At 41.8% G+C, this 20,836-nt stretch overlaps 1 protein-coding gene across 3 annotated transcripts in view; it reads left to right on the top strand.

Moving 5' to 3' along the window:
- Positions 1-20,836, top strand: part of GABRB3 (gamma-aminobutyric acid type A receptor subunit beta3) — a 178,514-nt gene that overhangs the window by 66,418 nt on the left and 91,260 nt on the right. Inside the window, exons 1-3 of one of the 3 annotated variants that reach the window (XM_065741204.1) lie at positions 4,906-4,985; positions 5,089-5,180; positions 5,258-5,325. In XM_065741204.1, coding sequence (XP_065597276.1) covers positions 4,906-4,985; positions 5,089-5,180; positions 5,258-5,325 — 240 coding nt within the window. Of the gene's footprint in view, positions 1-4,905; positions 4,986-5,088; positions 5,181-5,257; positions 5,326-20,836 lie in introns of those variants that run through there. The other 2 variants (XM_065741203.1, XM_065741206.1) reach the window with 2 other exon arrangements.

Below are 20,836 nucleotides of genomic sequence, written 5' to 3'. Positions count from 1 at the left end.
CAAATATTATATACACATTCTGATAAGTACAGAGTATATTATAAAGTAGATAAATATAATACTGTTTTCTTCATGCTGTGTACCCAATGATCATGGATCATTGCTCAAACAGGCAGAGCACAGCATATGAAACTGTCCAAGCGCAGAGCATTCCCTCAGCCTTGATGCTGAACATCCACTGCCCAGCATCCTGCTGTCACTCTGGCCTTCTGCTTCTGCTGAGATATTATTGAGAGGAAAATAAGAAAGTTGAGCTTTCTGGAAAACAAAACAAAACAAAAACAAAAGCAACAAAACCCACTATGTTTCTGTTGAAGAGTGTTTTGGCAAAAATGGCCATCAACTTTTGATTAAATAAAGAAAGAAGTCAGACTTGGGAAAAAAAATTGAAAAAAAAGACTTGAAAATTTTCTCGTGGATTTTTTTTCCAGCCTGTTTTATTAATTACACCTTCTCAGCAGGTTAAACCAGCAGGCTATTAAAATTGCTGCAAGGCAGAATAGGTAAGCAGCAGCGTGAGTCTCAGCCTAGTAAGATTAATGTCCTGTTTTCCTCAAAAGACACCACTTCAGCTGTAGCGACAATTCTTCCTGCATTTTTTTAGTTTCTGCCTGTCTCTGTTTTGTGTCTCTGAACCCTCTGTGATTGCAGTTTGCTTCAGGATAAGACTGGATCTTTGTCAACATCAGTTAAATGACAGAGGAGCCAGGGAGGAAAATGAAAAAGAAAATGTTCTGATAAGTGATTCTGACCTCAGTGTGTACGTTGGGTTATGTTCATTTTGTCAGGTAAAGCCTCAGTACCACTTTCTGTGTAAGAGTTTGGTGATGTATTGTGTGCTGTGATCAAATCCTTCTTCCCTGATTCTCAGGACAGACACTCTCCTACTGGAGAAAGTCTACTTCTGGTGACTGATAATGATAGTCCTGCCAATGCATCAGCTGAACATAGACCTCTCCTACTCTGAGCCTTCCTGTCATTGCCACCTCTTCCTTACCTCCACTGGTACTGTCAGGGATGGAGAAAGCTGGACGTTATTTCAGAATGTTGAGTGGCTTCTCGTTCTGCTCTCACTGCCTTCACCAATTTCTATTAAGGCTGAGTGTGCCATGTTCTACCTCCTTCTGAAAGGAGATGATGGGTGCATCCACATTGCATTTCAGAGCAGATCAGGGCTGTGCTTGTGAAGTGAATCATTTGATCATTCCCACTCACTGTGCTTTGGTTCACTTCACAAAGCAGTCCCAGGGTACATAAACTGGATTTCTTTTCTATGAAACTACGGTGGAAAATGCACTCCAGCAGCACAATGAACGCAGTCCAACTGCTAATGAGCATTTAGAATTTTTTTCTAAGTAAGCACACCCAAAATGTGTATGGTGCAAATGTCAGGTCCTCAGCAACAGCTGTTCTGCTCTACAGAGCAGCCTCAGTTGTTGCTAATGCCAACAGAGCCGATGAACCCATTGCGGCCCCTCACCCCAAGGACTTCTGTCATGTCTGGAGGTGGCAGGTGTGTTCTTCCACATGTATCTGTATCAGCCTAAGGGCATTTTTTTTTGCTCCTCTTCACATAATGCTTGCCTTTGCAGATTAGATATCCATTCTAAAAGTGGCCTTTGCCAATATTGGCAGCAAGGCAAGGAAGAAAACAGTATTATTCTGCTTGCCCGAGTGATCAAATTTGGACTGGGAACATAGATCTTAACCATTCACTGGGCCAACAGTGTAGTAGAAACCATTTTGAATTTCAGTTCTGGAACCACAGCATTCAGTCTCATCTTTTACAGGAGTAGTTTTGTGGGGACAGAAAGGCTGTGTATTAGAAAGAGAGAGAGTGAGAACAAGCGAGGATTGGGGCACCCATGGGAGCAAACAGGTTCTTTCCATTTCTCACACCACTGCAAATTGATTGATTTTATCAAGCAATTAATTCATTAATTCCTTTATTATTTATGAAGTAACAATACTCTATAGTTAAGAATCAAACCAGTGGGCCACAAGGTCAACTCTTTCCCTCTCTCACCTATCAAACTACTTGCTGAAAAGTGAAACATCTCAAACAGCAATGAAAACCCCCTCCTGGTGCCCTGCAGCCTGGGCTGACCTCAGGAGACACAGCCTCAGAACCTGTGTGCTCTGACTGAGTGCTTTGTTTTACTTAATAAAGTGCCCAGACTGCTTCCTGCTGAGCTTAGAAATAACCTGCTCACTTTTCAAAAAGCAAAGTTTAGGAGCCTAATTCCAGAGTAAGGGTGGTAAATTTTTGGCCAGGACAAGGAATCTATTTTTGTCCCTTTTTTTCCTATTGACCACATTAAACATCTCACCAGAGTCTTTGCTCCCAAGATTTCCTTGAATACTTGGAGCTTTTCTGAGCCTTACTTCCAGACTGGCTCTGCAGAAACTGTGTTGTGAGCCTCTGCTGTGCACAAAACATGAAGTGCCATTTTCACAGTAAACGTCACATATACTGAGAAGTTGAGATAATATTTACCTTTCATGAAATTCATTGTATATTTCTCATTTCCAAAACCTTTCAGTTCCTGCTTGGCCTAATTGAATTCAATGTCCCAGAGAACAAATGCTGCATAACCCTTCAGTTATTTCCTTGTCCCTCTGGCTCCAACCTGGGTTATCTTTACATTACATGCAAATATATGGAAACGGTCGCTCTGAAAATGCAGGAAAACAAATACTTAGATGAAGTGATAAAATATGTCAGACTCTACAGCACTGTTGATTCATTCTTACCTCAGATGTGTTTTCAAAGTACTAGAACAGTGCATTAATCAAAGTAGCATTCTCTAAAACATTAAATTTCAGTTACGAAATTGATAACCTAGTTAAGAAAAGTTATTAGTGTTTAGGTACATTTTTAAATCACATTAAATTCTTCATAATAAATATTATTTCTTAATAGAAGAGAGTTAGTACTCCCTTCTAGCACTCAGAGAGAGAAAAGGGTTGGTACCCTTCCCTTTCACCTTCTCTGAAACCTTTGAAAGAAACAATGTTCAGAGCTGCCAACCCATAGTACCCAAGCATTAGAAAAGATATGGATCCAGGTTCCTCAGATCACACACACACACACAGTCACATATATATATACATCTACATATAGCCATTTAATTTTTGAGCCACTGAGGCAGGAATACTCCATGGCATGATTCTCCAGCTTTCACTGTATGCCTTTGAAGTTTTTTTAATGAAAACTAAGATTTTACCTACTTTATAATCATAGTAATTATGACGCTGTTAAAAAATCCAAGTGTAGCAAGGCTTACAGTGAAATCACAAGAGCTGGCAACTCTCCGTTCTTCCACATTTTTCCTCGTGCCCTACAGGTTTTTACATTGTTTTAAACGGGGCCTGCTCCTTCCTTTATTGTAGTTTTGTTAGTAACTCCAATGGCAACAAAGATCAGTGCATTCAGCATGGATTGCACTCATCTTTTTTCTCAAGAATTTGTTGTGGAGACACAAAAGCCATCCATGCTTTCTTACCCTTATACAAAAACAGCATTCCTCAAATGTCTGTCCTTTTGTGAGGTGACAGGCTGCCCAGAGAAGCTGCAGTGCCCCATCCCAGGAGACTCTCAAGGCCAGGCTGAGCTGCCTGACCCTGGGCAGCCTGAGCTGGGTGGACTTTGAGGTCCCTTCCAACCCAAACCATTCTATGATTTTCCTGTAGTTTTGCTAAGAGAAGAGGTGTAGAAAGCTAGTAAGAGAAGTGCTAGGCATTGCTTTCCAACCCTTAGGCTTGTGAAATGTGCGCTGGCACAGACTGGTGCCCACCATTGCAGTGTGACCAGCACGAGAAGCTGGCTAGGGGTGTGCTTACGCTGTTGGCAGGGCATGATGAAAAGTGCTCTGAATTGGCATTGACAAAGAGCTGTCTCTGGAGCCAAAGGCAATATAGCCAAGTCAGCATGCTTCTGTTTCCATGCCAATTAGTCCTGCTGAAAGTACTCATTAACCTGGAAGGAGGTTAACAATAATAACAACTATGCTGTCTGCAACCCAATCAATATTTTATACAAGGCAGAGAGCACCCAGAAAGCTCACAGGCAGCACAGCAGACAGCCCACAGGCACTAGAGCAGTTTCCCTTCATGATAGAATCATAGAATATCCCAAGTTGGATGGGACTCACAAGGATCATCAAGTCCAACCCCCAGTTCTTCACAGTACCACCCAAGATCCAAACCCTAAGTCTGAGAGCAAACACACCTACAACTCCAGCACCCTGGGGCTGTGACCACCTCCCTGGGGGTCCTCTTCTATGCCCACAACCCTCTGGTGAAGAACCTTTTCCTGATATCCAACCTGAAATCATCATCTCAGGCTACACACTCTTTGAGGCCAGTGGAGGTTTGGCCGTCAGTAGCTAACACAGCCAGAATACCACGACGGGAGACTCTCACGGCAAGAGTACCCACACATGCACACCTAACCCATAGCTGGGAACCTCCTTCTTCCCATACCCACATCCCGGCCTAGCACCTTGCCCTGGGCCAAACTGAGGGTGCAGTCACCTCGCTGCAACTACGAGGCAACACGGTGAGAGGAGGGGGACCAGCGGCGAGCCCCGAGGTGGCACACGGAGAGCCGCCGCCCCCTCTGCTGCCCGTCCCCGGCCGGCTGAGGGCGGCTTCCTCCGGGGCTCGGCGGCGGCCGGACGCGGGGTGGGCGCAGCCGGGTGCGCGGGCGGTTGCCGCGGCTGCGGCGTTGGGGCGGGAGTGGGGGCTTTTTTTTCTTTTTTTTTGGGGGGGGGGTGGGTAGGGCGAGGTGGGGGGGGAGAACGGGGACTGTCGCCTCCGCCTCTTCCTCAGCGGCAGCCAGGGCAGCCGGATCGCGGCGGCAGCAGCTGCTGCTGCTGCGCGGAGGGAGCCCGGGGCGGAGGGATGTGGGGCTTTGGGGGTGGCAGGATCTTCAGGATCTTCTCCGCTCCCGTCCTGGTGGCCGTGGTGTGCTGCGCGCAGAGGTAGGAGCCGGCGTGCCGAGCCGGGAACCGCGCTGATGGCTTTGCCCCCCTCTCCCCGCTTTCCAACCTCCCTCTGCCTCCCCCGTCTCTCTCGCCCCCACAGTGTGAACGATCCCGGCAACATGTCCTTCGTGAAAGAAACGGTGGATAAATTGCTGAAGGGCTACGACATCCGCCTCCGTCCGGATTTCGGAGGTGAGTGCCCTCTCCCCCTGCCCCGGGGCTGCCCCGACCGCCGGCCCCGCCGCCCTGACACCGCGCTGTGCCCGCAGGTCCGCCGGTCTGCGTGGGGATGAACATCGACATCGCCAGCATCGACATGGTCTCCGAAGTCAACATGGTGAGTAGCGGAGCACCCTCGTTGCGTGCTGCAAACTTTGCTCCCCCGTTCGGCGTCGCTCCTCGCCCCGGGCTCCCCGGAGGAGGCGGAGAGAGCAGCACCGTAGCTGTCCGCGGGCGGAGGGTGCGCGGTTTTGGGGTCCGGAGCGGCCGCGGCCGCGGGGGTTCTCCGGAGGAACGAGGAAACCCTCGGCTCCTCCGAGCGGCCGTGCAGGGGCTGCCGGGCTCAGCGGGGACAGGCGCGGATCTGGAGCGTGCTGTAGTTCGGCCCCAGTCGGTGCAGTTTGGTAGTTCGGCGACACGAGATGGAATTGCTGGTTTTGTTGGTTTTTTTTTTTGTCCTGATCGTGAATCGGAGAGGGGATTTTCTGTGCGTTTCTGGGCGAATTCCTCAGCCTCGTCAGTTTGGTTCTTCCTTCTAGCCTTGCTTTTGCGATCCTGAAGCACAAGTAGTTACGTTGATGGCATTAAAATCATTCTGCACGTTTAAAAGCTGAGCTCTGACTCGGTAAATAGGACGCTAACATCAGCTTTACCTCAGTGCTCTGTTGCAGCGTTGTGAGCTGACAGAGCTCAGCTTCAGGCACGAGCTGCACATTTTCTTCAATTCTGCCCCTTCCTTCACCTGCTGTCCTCGAAAATTCTGAGATAAAAACTTTTTGCTGTGCTCCAGATCTCTCATAAATGGCTCTCGCTGGCACTCAGTATCTGCTCACAGTCACAGTGCCACCAGCATCTGCTCTTCTCATCCAGAACGGGCAATTGGGGCACTTTATATCCCTAAGAGTTTGCTTTGGTCTTCCTGCAAATTCAGGCTGCAGACACCTCTTTTATTCCATGTAATTTTCTGTACCTATCGCATTGCTCCTCAAAGAAGTGAAAGCAGAATCTTCGAAGAGTAATTCTGAGCTCTGGTTTCACTCTCACCACCACCACCTTCCCCACCTTTGGCTGTGCTTAGAGAAGCAGCGCATTGGGGATTGAGTTTACTCGTACCACTACCTATGTGTGAAGTGCCACATCAGCATTAAACATCAGAAAGAGACCAAGACTGGAAAGAAAACGATGGGACATATGGAGCCTTTTTGTTGTTGTTGTCTTCTTCTGGTTATGGGAAAGCTTCTTAGATTTAAATAATCACTCATCCAGCTCACTATAGCAGGGCTATGAGGCTATGAGGAGTAAATGAGTACACTGCTTGATGTACTGCTAGTCTGGGTAATTAGACTTAAAGGAGGCTGGATGCCTCAAGAGGATGGATGTCTTCTGGTTTTCCTGGGCAGGTGCGCCAGCCCCGTGATTCCTTTAGTTCTCTCTGGGCCACAAGTCCATGCCTACTGCTTCTCAGAGCCAGAGCTCTGTGGAAGTGAAAAATGCTTTTTGTTTCTTTTTTTGGTGTTATCTCACGGAGCAACATAAGGTCTGAAAAATGGTGACACTGATGTAGCAGCAGAAACAAGTATCTGTTTCTGTAAAGGAAGAGCTGAAGTACTGTCCCTACAATAGCTGTGTTAATTTACTTGAGAAAAATATGAACTTCAGAAAGGGCTTCTGATTGGTGAGCACCATACTGCAGTGGGACTTGCAGTTGGTCCTGTCTGTCCTCTTTGGTAAGGAGTCTTCTTTGAGTCAGCCCAGCTGTATTCCAGCACTATGCAAGTTGCTTTGTTTCTGTTACTCAGGTAATTTTATGCTCATCTGAAAAGATTCTGGTGTAAATATAGAGAAACAGCAAACAACGAAGAAAATTACTGCATTTTACCATCTAAGGCAGCAGTTCAGAAGGAAAAAAAGGCACAGTTAGTTTGAAGACCTGAGGCATCTCTGCTGAACTTCACACTTGTTACCAACCAGACTTTTAATTTTTGATGTATTCTTCCATTTAATGTCAAGCAGATATTGTTAGAGTTGACCTTTTGCCTCACTGACTGTTGACATCTCTGACACAAATTTCTTTCTCTGAACCGTGGTAGTATGGACATTAATTCCTTTGATTTAACTCTAGACATTGGAATAACCTTTTATAAATTAGCCTGTTAAAATTCATCTCTATATTAAAAATAAAATAACCAGGGAATTAATATTCTGCATTTTATGAATATAAATAAAAAGTTATTAAAGCAAGTTTTATTATACTGCCTTCTAGGCAGTGCGTAATGTAGCTTTCGGTGATATGTTGACAATCCTTTGTAACAAGAATTATACTTTGTGTCATTCTTAGTCATATTGCAACCTTATTCCTCAGTGCATCCTCAGTTAGGAGGTATTCATTTGACTTTCTAACATTTTTGAAATGTGTGGCTTTTTGATTTTTCTTTTGAAAATTATTGAAAGTCCTTCCCCTTCTGTAAGTCGAGATTAGTTGTGGCTGTTTTCAGAAGAAACTTATGAATAGTGATATGCATCTTCCTTAGGTTACATAGAAAAGTTAACATTTTATTTTTTTTTTTACTTTTGATGTTATAATGCTAAGCCGGATCAAGAGAACTGATGCAAATGTCAGGACTGTGCAGCATCAGATTGTTTTTCTGAAGTTTTAAATCAGCATCTTCTATTTCATCTCCTAACTTCTTGAAGGCATTGGGTAGCATTACTGAAATTGTCAATCTGCTGTACTGTTTACACCATACCAAGAACACAAAATATTTATGAAGTAAAAATAATACGTCTTCACATTTATACTTTGAGTTGCATATATGGTAACAGCAATGGATTAATGAAGTTGAATTGCAAAGTGCATTTTTCAAGGAAGAGTCTGCTAATGAGCTGTGCATACATGAATGCACGAGTGCTTACTTCCCTGCTGTACTTAGTTGTGAATGCATTCACATGATTATTTGACTGTTTCACAAACTTTGCTTTCAATTGGGTACTTAACCACCATTATTTTGTGCACATCTATAATAGCATTTGAAACCACTGCAAGAGCATGTAAAATGTACACTAATACACATCTCCAGATGTAATACTAATTGATAATATTAGAGATAATACTGAGGAAACACTATAAAACATTTTCAAAAGAGTATTTCAAAAGAGTACTTTCAAAAGAAAACCGCAGTTGCCAGATAACAGTAGTTTAGCTTTATAATTAATCATTGTTCATGATTTTTGTTGCTAGTGTTCTATACATTCTGTATTTTGGAGGTATGCTTTGCTTAGATGATGCACGCTGAAACCTAAGTTCTGTGTTTTTTACCGATCTGTCAGACTATTTTCTATTGGAAAGAATCCACAATTACTGAATTTTTGTAGTCTGATGTTTTTGTTCAACATTTCACCTGTGAATTGAGTGCATTAGTTCCAGACATATAATTTCCAAGCATCCAAAGACTCCTGTAGCATTTTGTCCTTAAGAAGTTAAATAATCAATACATCGATTCTCCAGACAACTCCCTCTTCAAACTCATCATTGCAGCTGGAAGAATAAGGTGCTGTGCTTTCATTTTCCATCATTTTGGGATATGGTTTATAATTCGTGGGAGATAAAGCTGTAAAGTGGATAGAGAAAACAAGAGGATCCATGCAAAAATGAATCCTTCTCCTCAGAGATCATGTTCTACAGAAAATAGCCTGATCTTTTGTAAGCAAGGAATCTTATGCTGCTGTTTTCTAAACTGCTCTCTGCATTCTTTTTGTGCTTACAGGGACTTAAGAGCTGTTGATCCAGGGTTTTTGAAAGGCTCTAATTTCAATAAAATTAAACCAGGAAAACCCATGAGGCGACACTGGCTATATAGTCATCCTGCTGTTCTTGAGAATACTGTACTAAGAAAATTAGTTTGACATAAAGTCAGACCATAAAGCTTATGAGCTGTTGTTTCTGAAAAAGATGTAATCTGTTCTATGCTAACACTGTAATCTTTTTTTATTTTTGCATATGTTCCAATATAAAACTTTGAGTATGCATATGGACACCATTGGGTGACTGCTGATTTTTTCAGTGCATTTTTGACATCTTGCTGACAAACTGTGTTTTAGTTGCTGCTGTAAGGTCAACCAAAGTTCTTACTCACATGGGACAAGCTTTGTCTACTTTTCTTGGGTGGCATCAGGAATTATTCTGAGGTAAATTAATTCATACCTCACCTTAAGTACTGGAGACACAGGACCTTCGTGCTTCCACTGGTGAGAATTGTCTTGTCTTACTTTAGATGTCTGAAAAATAGGATGTGATTCAGGTCATGTGCATTGAGGTACACGCACTTAGATATCTAAATGTGGTCTGGATTGCTAGGCTCTGTAACTATAGTTAATGGGGATGCAGGACAGAATTTGTCTGCTTAGGCAAGTGTGTCTATTGTCATTTTGACTCTTGTGTCATATTTGGCCTCCAATTTCCAGTCTTTAAGCTCTGTGTCATGGCTGCATGCTCTGTGCAGGTCTTTTGGATGTAATATCAGCTGTTACAGTTTAAACAATTAAGTCTTGTCAATGCAGCTTAGAAAGTCCAGAAAGCTATTTAGTTTAAGTAAGATGACATTTAAATAGCACTTCTTAGGTGTCCCGAAGTATCCCTTTTGGACTCTGACTGTCTCTTCCAAAGGGTATTCTTATAGATGTTATGCTGTGCTTGCCAGCCCTGCAGGTGTTTTACATAATCCAGGGCAACCAAAACAGCAACAGTCATATTTAGATAAGATAAATTGTTTCTCGCTAGGGAATTCTAGCCCTCAGGCTGGACACCTTAAGCTCATCCAGGTTTGCTCAAGACTGAGAAGACAGTCAGTGTGTCTTCAGACAGCTGCAGTCCTAGGTGATGTGAAACAACCTCTGTTTTCTGTCACAAATGTAACCTATGTTTCCTGCTATAAACATCTACTTTCTAAGTGCTTTTCCAATGGAATGTGAAAGTTACCTTCTGCAGGAGATTACGACATATTTTGCTTTGAAGATTTGGATGGAGAAATTAAATGGGTTGCAATAATAAAGTGGTTACATAATCATTGTTATTACAAACAAATTTTCTAGCTACATGAAGAGCCATGTATGTAATACTTATAACAAATCACAGAAGTATAAAATAGAATATGTAATTGTATATACTTTTGAAAATATGTATTTTGATGTACATAGAAGACTCTTGGATCATACTGAATAGATATGGTAGATCATATACGTATTGCTTTGGCACTGATATATCTATGTATGTCTTTGATAGATAGTACATGATAAAAAGAAAAAAGAAAGAAAAAAGCCCAGTCCAAACAGGGAAGCATTGTCCGAGGCCAACGTAGCCCTGCAAAGAGCAATGTCATTCTGCAGTTGATGACCCAGCAGCCAACAAGGCAGCAAATGGTGTGGCTAATAGAGGACCATCTATCTCAGCAGGTTACCTACCCTCTGGTTGCCAGCTGGCAACAAGAGCAATCTTCTTTCTAATCCTCTGTCTTGTCTGGATCCATTTCGCTTTTTCAGGAGAGTGTTCATTGACTTGCCCAGCTGGCCTTTGCATCTTTCCACTTCCATGATGTTTCCCAGCCCCTGATGACAGGGAGAGGGACGTGCTTGTAGAGCAATAGAAGTGTAACTCCTGTTTGGTCAAGGGAACTGATGATGATCTTATTCACACAGGAAAGTGGCTGCTGTGGTATACAGGTCTCTGTCTGTGAAGGCAAGAAAGATAAGGAGGTAGTTCATGTTGCTGGAGGTTGGCAAGGGCTTTTTAGAATCTAAATCCAGCTGCCAATGTTGAATCATCTTGACCTGGATGATGATGAAATAGATACAATCTGCGACGACATCAACCTGGAATACTTGCAAACATTTTGAGAGACAGAAAGAGAATTCAAAATGATCTTTACAAAGAAAAGGATTGTCTCTAAATAAAGAAGGTATTAGTAGGAGCAAGCAAGTGCTACATTTTGCAAGAAAAGAAGAATCCAGTACTTAGAATAAAAAAGAATTGGACAGGCTGCAAGACAGCAAAAGGAAGTGGAGATTGTGCTGGACCAGAATCTAAAGCAGAGAAAGTGAATCCAAATTGCTAGTGAAATAGCACTGAAAAAAAGATACTCTCAGGCATATGAATAGGAGTATCATTCAGAAGACATCATTATTAGTGAAACCTGAGCAAGAATGCTCTGTCCAGAATTGTTGCACTAGCTTTCAGGGAGATATAGCAGGAAGCATAAGAAAGAGGAAAACAAATGTTTTTTTATTACAATAATTAGAAAACAACGAATTTCTGGCAACGTTGAAAAGTGATTTTGTTTAGAACCGAAAAAAATGGGTGGAGAGAGGGCATACATTTCCTAGTATGCAGAAGGCTGGTGGTGAAAGAATAGTGACCAATTGCTCTTTGGAACTAATGGGAGTAAAGCCAGAAAAAAATTAATTATTTCATTTCAGATTCATTCTCATCTAGCTGCATTTGTTGTACCATCTCCTTTGTTGTAGGTTTTTAGAAGAGAGCAGAAAAATTCCATGCTCTTGACTCTGGAAAGGCTGGCACAGCTGATAGTTTGAGATCATTTCCAGCACTGTGTTTCTGTGACTGTTCTTATTTAATTACTTCTGTCATTGTGGGCAACACTGAGATGCATACACAAGCTTGTCTTTATGTGGTTTCAGATACCCTTGCTGATCTTGTGCTGATGCTCCAGAAGAAAGGGAGTCTCTCACAGGTCTCCTGTAATATATGCCACTGCTGTAAGGGTGCATCAGGCCATCTGAGATGTCATTAATTATCAGTGTGTGTAGCTTCGTCATGTTCTCAATATCCTTTCCCAGACTGCAGCAGGTGTTGAATGTATGTCCTTTAAAATATACAGTGCTGTCTAGATTTATACCCACAATGTCTAGTATTTTTTCCCATTCTTTTAAAGACAGAAGATAGGAGTAAAAGGAAAGAGCAATATCTATATGAAGATTTTTATTCAGGCAGTGAGTGCTGATCCAAATAATTTATTGACAGTAGTTGTACCGAAAGCTCAGCAATGGCACAAAGTTGCTGCAGACCATCTCCTGCTTGGCAGAAGGTGCAAACATAAGACCATCCACAACACGTCTGACTGAAGGTTCATCTGGCCATCCATTCCAGCCTTGATACTGTCTGATAAGGTACACATAGGAAGAAGAAAATAAACATATGGTAATCTTCTTTGTAACATGATTTTTAACATGCGACTTCCTGAGTCAGAGAATGTACAGCTTGTGTAAGTGTAACCAGAGAATGATGGCCATTTAATAACAGTGCACTTTTCCCCACAATTACCATTTAAGTAGAGATTTGATTATATAATGAATTTTAAGTTTGCCTATCAAGTGCAATTTGTTAATACTGAAGGATTATAAAAACTTTTGGTGAAAGAGATTGAGTAATGTTCAGTTACCATTAGAGGTTTTAGCTTGTCCAGGACAAACTTTCTTGTTTCTCTCCTGTGACACACTCTCATAAAAAAATAGCTGGAAGAGGAATTGTTTCAATAGGAGAGTTCATTTAATATTTGTAATTGAATTTCACAGTTTTCTTACAACTACAGAGATTGCAATGAAAGAAATCCCTAAGCCTAGGCATGTCTAATTCATTATTCACTATTATGGATTTGAACCAATAATTTCGGTGAAATAATTTGTTCTCTCAGCAGTTAGGAACCGGTTACAGGTTGCTGTGATAATTTAACCTGCAATATGAATGTAATATTGCATGCAGCAGAGAAGGGAGGTAAAACAGCTGTGCTGGGAGGTCTGTGGTTACACTGGGTAATTGGCAGTTCAATAGCAGTTAATGACTTTTTTCTTTATACTAATAAGAATGTTGAATTTTCATTAGTTCATGGATATGTCTCCATGGCATAATACAGTGCTCTGCAGAGATATAGGGGTATGTCTAGTGCAGCTTGTACAGTTTCTGAAAGCTGTGAGGTTATGTCAGCACAGGGCTGAGGTATCAGGGGGAGTGAGGTCCTTGAATAGGGCTTGTTTCACATGTCTGGGTAGGGGTTATCCAGCAGCCATTAGAGCTCCTGTAGCAGAGGGGATGTAAGGCAGTGCTTTATGTTCTGAGGTGGGGGTAGAAGACAATTGGGTGACCAGCCTTACAGATGTGCTTGTCTGGAGGCTCTAACAGGGAGATGGGGTGGGAGATAGCAAGTTGTCCAAGGATGAGTGCTCAGTGTTTAGTTAATGTTGGGATGAGTTCTTTCATGGATCTTTTCGAAGGTGAGAGAGTGTATTGAAGTGGCTCACAGCTGACCTTCAGCAGCACCAGGGAATGTTGTCAGCAAGTTAGGACACAGGTAAGATGTTGTGTCTGATTTAAATTACCAGGGGTAGTTTGGGTAGACTCTGCACAAGTCATGAACTGAAATACATGTAGGACATGGACAGTAACCTTTAAAAGCAAGCTCAAATCCAGGTGATTAAAGAAAGCTCATCCCTTGATCTTTTAATTGAGATGTAGGATAGCCCCACTACCACACTCTCCCAGTACTTAAAGGAAGAGATTTATTCTGGAGTCACATGTGGCTATGTGTTGATTGCATCAGGAATTTTTTAACATCTCCCATTTACCTGCTTACTTATACACTGTGGGCTGTGCCGGTGAGCTCATTTCTTTGGTTACATCTGATGTTGCAGATGTAGTGCAGTTCATGTGCTGTGCATGCCCTGTTGGGCAGGGCCCTCCACTCTGTTGGACTGGGCTGGTGTGGAGCCTTTTCAGGACCTGTGTCCCTCTTGCATTTTTTAGTTGGGAAATGAATCTGGAAAAGTAAGAAACCAAATATAATTCGAATGCTAAAATGTAAACTAGTGGAAACTATTTTTAAGTTTAATCACAAGTTATTTTCTAAGAAATGTTTTGTATGAAGATTGCTGTCTTGTCATGGCTTCTTTACCACTATAGCTTTTAAAATGCACTTAAAAATTAAAATTGAAGATGTGATACAAAATGCACAAAATTCTGAATTTTAAGAAGCACCAACTCAATGTGAGAGAACTGAGTAATAAAGTAAGCCTTGTCCTTCATTAGAGATGCGGAAGATGAGCTTAAGCCCTTTAACATAGCACAGTGACACAGCTATGTTTCTGTGTATCAGCAGTGGCTTGCTTTAGCTTCTGACCTCATTGGCTATTCAGATAGTGACACACAGCCCTTCTAAGCATTTTTCAAACATGTAAAATATGCTTTTTGCTTGGATAACAGAAACATATCCCAAACCAACTGGCATTTTACATAGCAAAATGTTTGCTGGACTTGTAGAATGGCTATGACCTCAATTTCCATCCTACAAGAATCCTTTAAGCTACATATCTGCTTAAGAGTTGTCACTTTCCTGATAATCTCAGGAATGTCAAGACTACAGTGCTTGAGGTCAGGCATGCTTTCATGTTATGTTAAAACAGTATCATAATATTGGTATTCAGGTATTTTCCCATCTGATGCTTGGGTATTCTCCAAAGATCAGCACAGGCTGGGTCCATTCCCAGCTGGCAGCATGGGTGCAGCTACTTGTTCTGTGAATCAGTCAGCCCATTTAGACAGAAGATGTGCAATACTGTACCGCTTGTCATTCGGACCCTGGCTGACTTTGCTTCCTATGATGCATACATCCAAAGAAGTGCAATTGATTTTGTACGGATGCAACAATCCAGTCATCTCATGAAGTGAAAAAGAAGTGATTCTCTGGATGGAGATGTATCCAGTCTATCTGGCAGTGTCTATATCAGAAGGTAACTCATCGTGGAGAGCTTGTATCTTCCCATTCTTTGTACAGGCAGCTTGGCTTAGGCCTGTGTTACATTTCTGGAAGCTACCTGCATAACCTCTTGCCTCCATTCTGTCTGAGCTCTGTCTCCGTCCTCTGGAACGTGTTCCTAAATGTATGTGCAGAAATATACTCTGCATGTTAAGAAGCCATTGTCACAAACTTCTTTCTTCGAGATGATCTCTCACTTTTGCCTTTTCATAGCGTTCATTGTTTTTTTTTTTTTTTTTTTTTCCACAGAATGCAGTGTGTTCAGCTACATCACGTGGCCAAAATGAGCAATAGTAATGTGGAGGAGTTTGAGGCAGGATTGGAGCCATCTATGCTGGGCTGCTACCACACAATTAAAGTCAGGTGGGCTGGAAGAAAAGAGAGATGGCCAATGGGGTGAGGGGCAGTGACTTTCCCCCTCTATTCTGCCACTGTGAGGCCCCATCTGGAGTACTGTGCCCAGGGCTGGGACCCAGAGCACAAGAAGGATGCAGAGCTTTTGGAGTGGATCCAAAGGAGGGCCATGAAAGTGATCAGAGGACTGGAGCACCTCTCCTATGAAGAAAGGCTGACAGAGTTGGGCTTGTTCAGTCTAGCATTGAGAAGGCTCTGGGGAGACCTCATTGCAACCTTCAAGTACTTGAAGAGAGCTTATTAGCAGGAGGGACTCTGGCTCTTTACCTGGGCAGATAGTGATAGGACAAGGGGGAATGGCTTTAAACTAAAAGATGGGAGATTTAGATTAGATGTGAGAAGGAAATTTTTTCCTTAGAGGCGCTGTCACAAGCTGCCCAGAGAGGATTGTGGGTGCCCCGTTCCTGGAGGTGTTCAAGGCCAGGTTGGATGGGGCCCTGGGCAGACTGAGCTGGTGGGGACAGCCTTGCCTGTGGCAGGGGGTTGGAAATGGGTAATCTTTAAGGTCCCTTCCAACCTAAGCTATTCTGAGTTCACGTCAGCTCAGGTAGATACTGTGGAGGGCTTCCAGAGTCCTAACCTCATTAATACAGACTAAAGGAAATGCCCAGGCTTCATCAGGGATGTAGATGTAAGTTAGTGGCCTGGAAGAGGTAGACTGAGCCTTACCTGGGCTTTGTGTGGCAGAGAAAGCAGTTTAGCCTTGGGCAATAAAGGCCTATGAGGTGTGAGAAGTGGTTATCAGCACCTGTGTGTTTGTATGGTGAAGCAGGGTGATTAAGAGAAATCGATTTTGAAGAGGGAGTATTTCATTTCCTTTTAATCAAGAAATGGTGTCTCCCCTGGCATTTCTTCCCTCTTGTGTTTTTTTTTTTTCCCCATAAAAATGTTGAGCTACTTTGGGAATAGCTATTTTTAAAAGTTGATTAGCTACCTACTATTCTTTTCATAAAGCTTCCTCCTTAAATGGTCAGGAAAAAAAAAGATGATGAAAAAATGGGCAGTGAATTAGAAAATGCATTTAAGAAAGTTGATCAGCTTATCTTTCCAGTAGACCCACTTTAGTCATATGCTCATATATTATTAACCTGACTGTAAAGTACTGCGTCAAGGTTGAAATTGTACATCTTTCCCGGCATACCCACTCATGTGCTGTGAGGTGCCTTTGGAATTGGATGCAGATGTTGAAAAGGGAAGCCAGAAGTGTGCAGAAAGTAATATTGTTATCCATTAGTGATGTGTTTCTTTTTCTTTACCTTAAAAAGTTATCTTCAGTCCCTACCTTTTACTTGGCCTTCCTAATGAAGTCTAGCCCTAACACTTGTGATGCTGTCCCTTTCCTTCATTAGTCACATTTAAACGGATCTCATTTATGATCTTGCCTCATATTTCTCTAATTACCCACAGACAAAAATGTGTCATGTCAAGTCACCTTCTTTTACAGAGGTTTATATATGTGCAAAAAAACTGGACTGAAAGGAAAATTAAATTAAAAAAGAATTATTCTACTCAGATTCCTTTAATTTGACTGCTGATACTAACTGAACAGCTGTCTTGAAGACAGGAGTCATAGTTGTTTATTACTATGTTTCACTAAAATGCCCTGACTGATCTTTTGAATAGGTCAAGAATGTGGTCAAATCTCAGGTGACTCCTGTACAGATCTTTTGCAGTTTTTCTTTCTCTTCCCTTCCCATTCTTGATTATCTGCAGCAATTGTGATTTAAAGCAGGAGGCTGCATTTTTCTGATTGCTCCTTTTCTAGTTCTTTTCTTAAGATGTGCAATCTAACAAAAACAAAAACTGCTGTGGGAAAAACAGATCTCCCCCACTCCCTGGAAACACTGATGAATTAAGCTAAATACAGATGTAGCTTGCTATTTTCTAGAATGCAATTAGGAAGTCGTTCTGAACTTGGCAATAGCTGATGCTTGCTACTGCATAGCATGGTAATAAATGTGTTGTAAAATTTTTTTTTGCAATACTATAAACTGTTTGATTATAACATCTACAGAGCAATGTGGAATATCATCTATACACTGCTGTGTGGTATTGCTGAATTCCATGCATCTCTTTACACATCAGTACATTATTGTAACCTTCTTCGTGATAATAAGATCAAAGCAAACCTGAAACTAAATGTTATGATGAATCTATATGTAACAGTGGATCACATCCGAGAAATTCTATTAAAACACAGCAGTAATGCAGTAACAATACTGAAGGTTTAGAAGATGGATTTAGTTAATTGCTTCCATGGGACACAAAATGAAATACTGTCTTTCAAAGATGAGTGATAAATCTTCAGATGTATAGAAGTAATGGGTGTGAAGAATTGACTAGATGTAGTGTTGATGAAGGCGTTCAAAGGATGAAAGTGTCGGGGTTACTTTTCAATCTGTCATTGAATTGGGGTCATCTATCACAGCAAACATATTTTGTTTTAGCTTCTCCTGAGACTCCTGCTGTATTTCCATCTTCTTCTCCCTATTCTCTTGCTTCTGCTGAGATCACTACTGCATTTATATCCTTTTCTCCCTGTTGTCCCTTGCTGAATCTTCATATCTGTTACTGCCTAGTTATCCTTCTGTCAGAACGGTGGTATTTTTTCATCAGTTCTTGCAGCAAAGCCAGCCCATTGACACTTGGGCTTTTCTGTATTCTTCAGGATGTCCATCAGTACAGAGAGGCTTCTCTTTCCCATCACTCAGCTCTCAGCTGCTAACCAATTCCTCTGTCTCCTTATCTACCAGTGTGCCATGGCTATCACTACAGGCTTGTTCAGTTCTTTGAAAAAAAATGAAAAGAGTTCATTTTTAACGCTCTTGATGTTTTTCTCTGTCTTACTTGTATGTTTGGTTGTGTTCATTTTTTGTTTTGTTTTTATGTTGACTTGATGAACTGATGTGTGTTATGTCTGTAAGTATGAAAAGGGACAAATGTCTTTAAAAGCTGATGGTGACCAGGTTTTTATAAACAAATCCTCTAGTTTACTTATGCCTGTGCGGTTCCTGAATTATACCATGCTATCAGCTGTGACGGCTTCTAATACAGAGTTGGAGAACACAGGGAGGGAAGGCAGAGGAATTGTTAAATTTGTAAATTGCTGTAAGATTATAGTTGAGTGAAAGTTTGATTTTATTTGGTTATCATTGCTCAGCAGGGAAAGGGCATGTTTATTGTTTTTCGTGAAAAAAATGGTGGTCAACAAGCAGGAGGTACAATCTCCACAAAGAGAAAAGTTTATTAACTATTCCTCCAAAACACTTATTTTACTGATAGGTGGAAAAAAACTCCAGAGGATACTATTTTTGCATCTTATATCATATCATACTTCTGAGGAATGCATTTTCCTTTTCAGGGATGATACAGTGTCAAGCTTGGTTATTCTGTACAGTGTTGTGATTTCAGTGGTGTCCCACATCTGTCAGCCATCACACAAACAGACAGAAGCAAAGCAATGCAGCACTAATGCTGATGGTATCTTGACCACAAGTTATTCCATTGCATCTTCGTATGATGGCACAAATGCTGCACACAAAGACTAGAATTTTTAATCAGTTAGGTATCATAGGTTGAATTTTTTAGATATTCTGAAGTAGCTGTCCTATGCAAGTTCCCCACAAAACTAGGACCATGGCATTGTGAGTACTGGTGCATGTGTTAGAGGTGGAAGAATGATATGTAATTGCAAGCTTAAATCCTGAAAATGCTTTGAATTTTCATTTATTTTAGCAGAACTATTTTCAGTTGTTGCCATCGTCTCTGATGGTGTCTCAAGTTTCAAGAAACCTGTGGCACTGAGGGATTTGGTTACTGGGCAAGGTGGTGATGGGTTGATAGTTGGACTAGATGATCTTAGTTGTCTTTTCCAACTATAATTATTCTATTGTTGTTTCATGATGTGTGTGAATTTTAGGTCTAGTTCTGCCCTCTCCTTGTTTCTAAAGCAGAGAAGGACTTATCTGAATAGTGCTGATTGAATAACATTCAACATCTTCATACAGATAAATATTGTGTTGTTTCTCTCTTAAACTTTGCAAGAATATTGGCTGGAGTCCTGAAGTGCAAACGTTTTTATAATTTGGCCCACTCTGTGTGTCAGCCTCTGGCTTATTTTTATTTCTGTCTCGTAGGGTACGGAAGGACAGTTGTGAGAACCAGGGGACATGGGACGTGGCGTGCTTGACACAGAGGTGGCTGGGGAGGGTTGTATTTCTGTGGTCTATACCCTTGTGCAATTCATCCTGGGAGCTGCCCAGCTGGTCACTTTGGGATGAAGAACAAGAAGTTAATTTAAGACAACTTTTCTTGTTTGTCCCTTGAGCTCTTTTGACTGGAAGCTCTAGCTGGTGAAGATCCAATCAGTACATTTTCAAAATGTCATTTTCTTGTGCTTTTAAAGCAGAGCTCCCAGAGAAAAATACTGAAACTAAATTGGAAAAATTCAGTAGCTCAGTGTCTCTTATCTACCAGCAGGTCCGACATCTTTTTTTTTTTTTTTTTTTTCCCCTTGGTATTCTTCCATGGGAATAAACAAACCAAAGCCTTAGACGCTGATAAAAGGGATGGAAACTATTTTATTGTCATTTATTCATATAGTGTCATTTAGAGTTAGTGTACATCCCGAAGAATTTATTAAAGCTAAATCATTATTGCCAGACTGCAAAAATTATCTTCTGTAACCAAATTTGGTGGACCTGTGGACTTGAGTTTCCTCTCTTTTTCCCTCAGCTTCCACAAGTATAGCATGGGACACCCCAGTGCTGATAACACACCAACAGGCTGCTCCATGCAGGTACATTGAGTGGCTTTGGAAATGGTTCCTGAATATTGAGACTGAAATAATCTCTGCCAGTAAGCCTCTGTTGGCTTTTGAACTTGGCTTTGTCCTCCTGTCCATGTCCCAGGCAGTGCCCAGGAGCTAACGCTCGCTAGAGACCACTGCTGGCACGCAGGCAGCATGCAACATCACTTTGCTGGAGGGTGAGAGAGTTACAGGCTCAAGGTGCTTGCATCGTATGGCCTTGGTGCCAAGGAACATGCTTGGTATTCTGGTCATGTTTAATTCACTAGTAGAGACCTGGCCATAGATTCTCTTTGAGAATGTATATCAGGACCTGTAGGCCGAATAAATTCCACCCTTTTTTTTAACTTTGTACCAGATGTATCAGCTGTACTGCGTGGAGCTTTATTGAACACCCCCACTAAGTCATACCAGTTGAACTTCTGAAGTAAGGTGAATTCTCAGCTGGAATGAAATCAAAAGCTAGTAAAATTCCCCCACAGTTTTCTGTGCAAAAATCTGCAGTGATGTTTGCAGGTCAGCTTTTCCTGGAGATTTTCTTTCTGAAGCAAATGCAGGACAACAAGCTGATGCTGTGTGGCTTGTTGTCC

This window comes from Cyrtonyx montezumae, unplaced genomic scaffold, assembly GCF_038088225.1.
Source record: "Cyrtonyx montezumae isolate F1298 unplaced genomic scaffold, pur_monq_1.0 scaffold_3, whole genome shotgun sequence".
NCBI lineage: Eukaryota > Metazoa > Chordata > Aves > Galliformes > Odontophoridae > Cyrtonyx > Cyrtonyx montezumae.
This window is presented reverse-complemented; position numbering and strand designations above follow the sequence as displayed.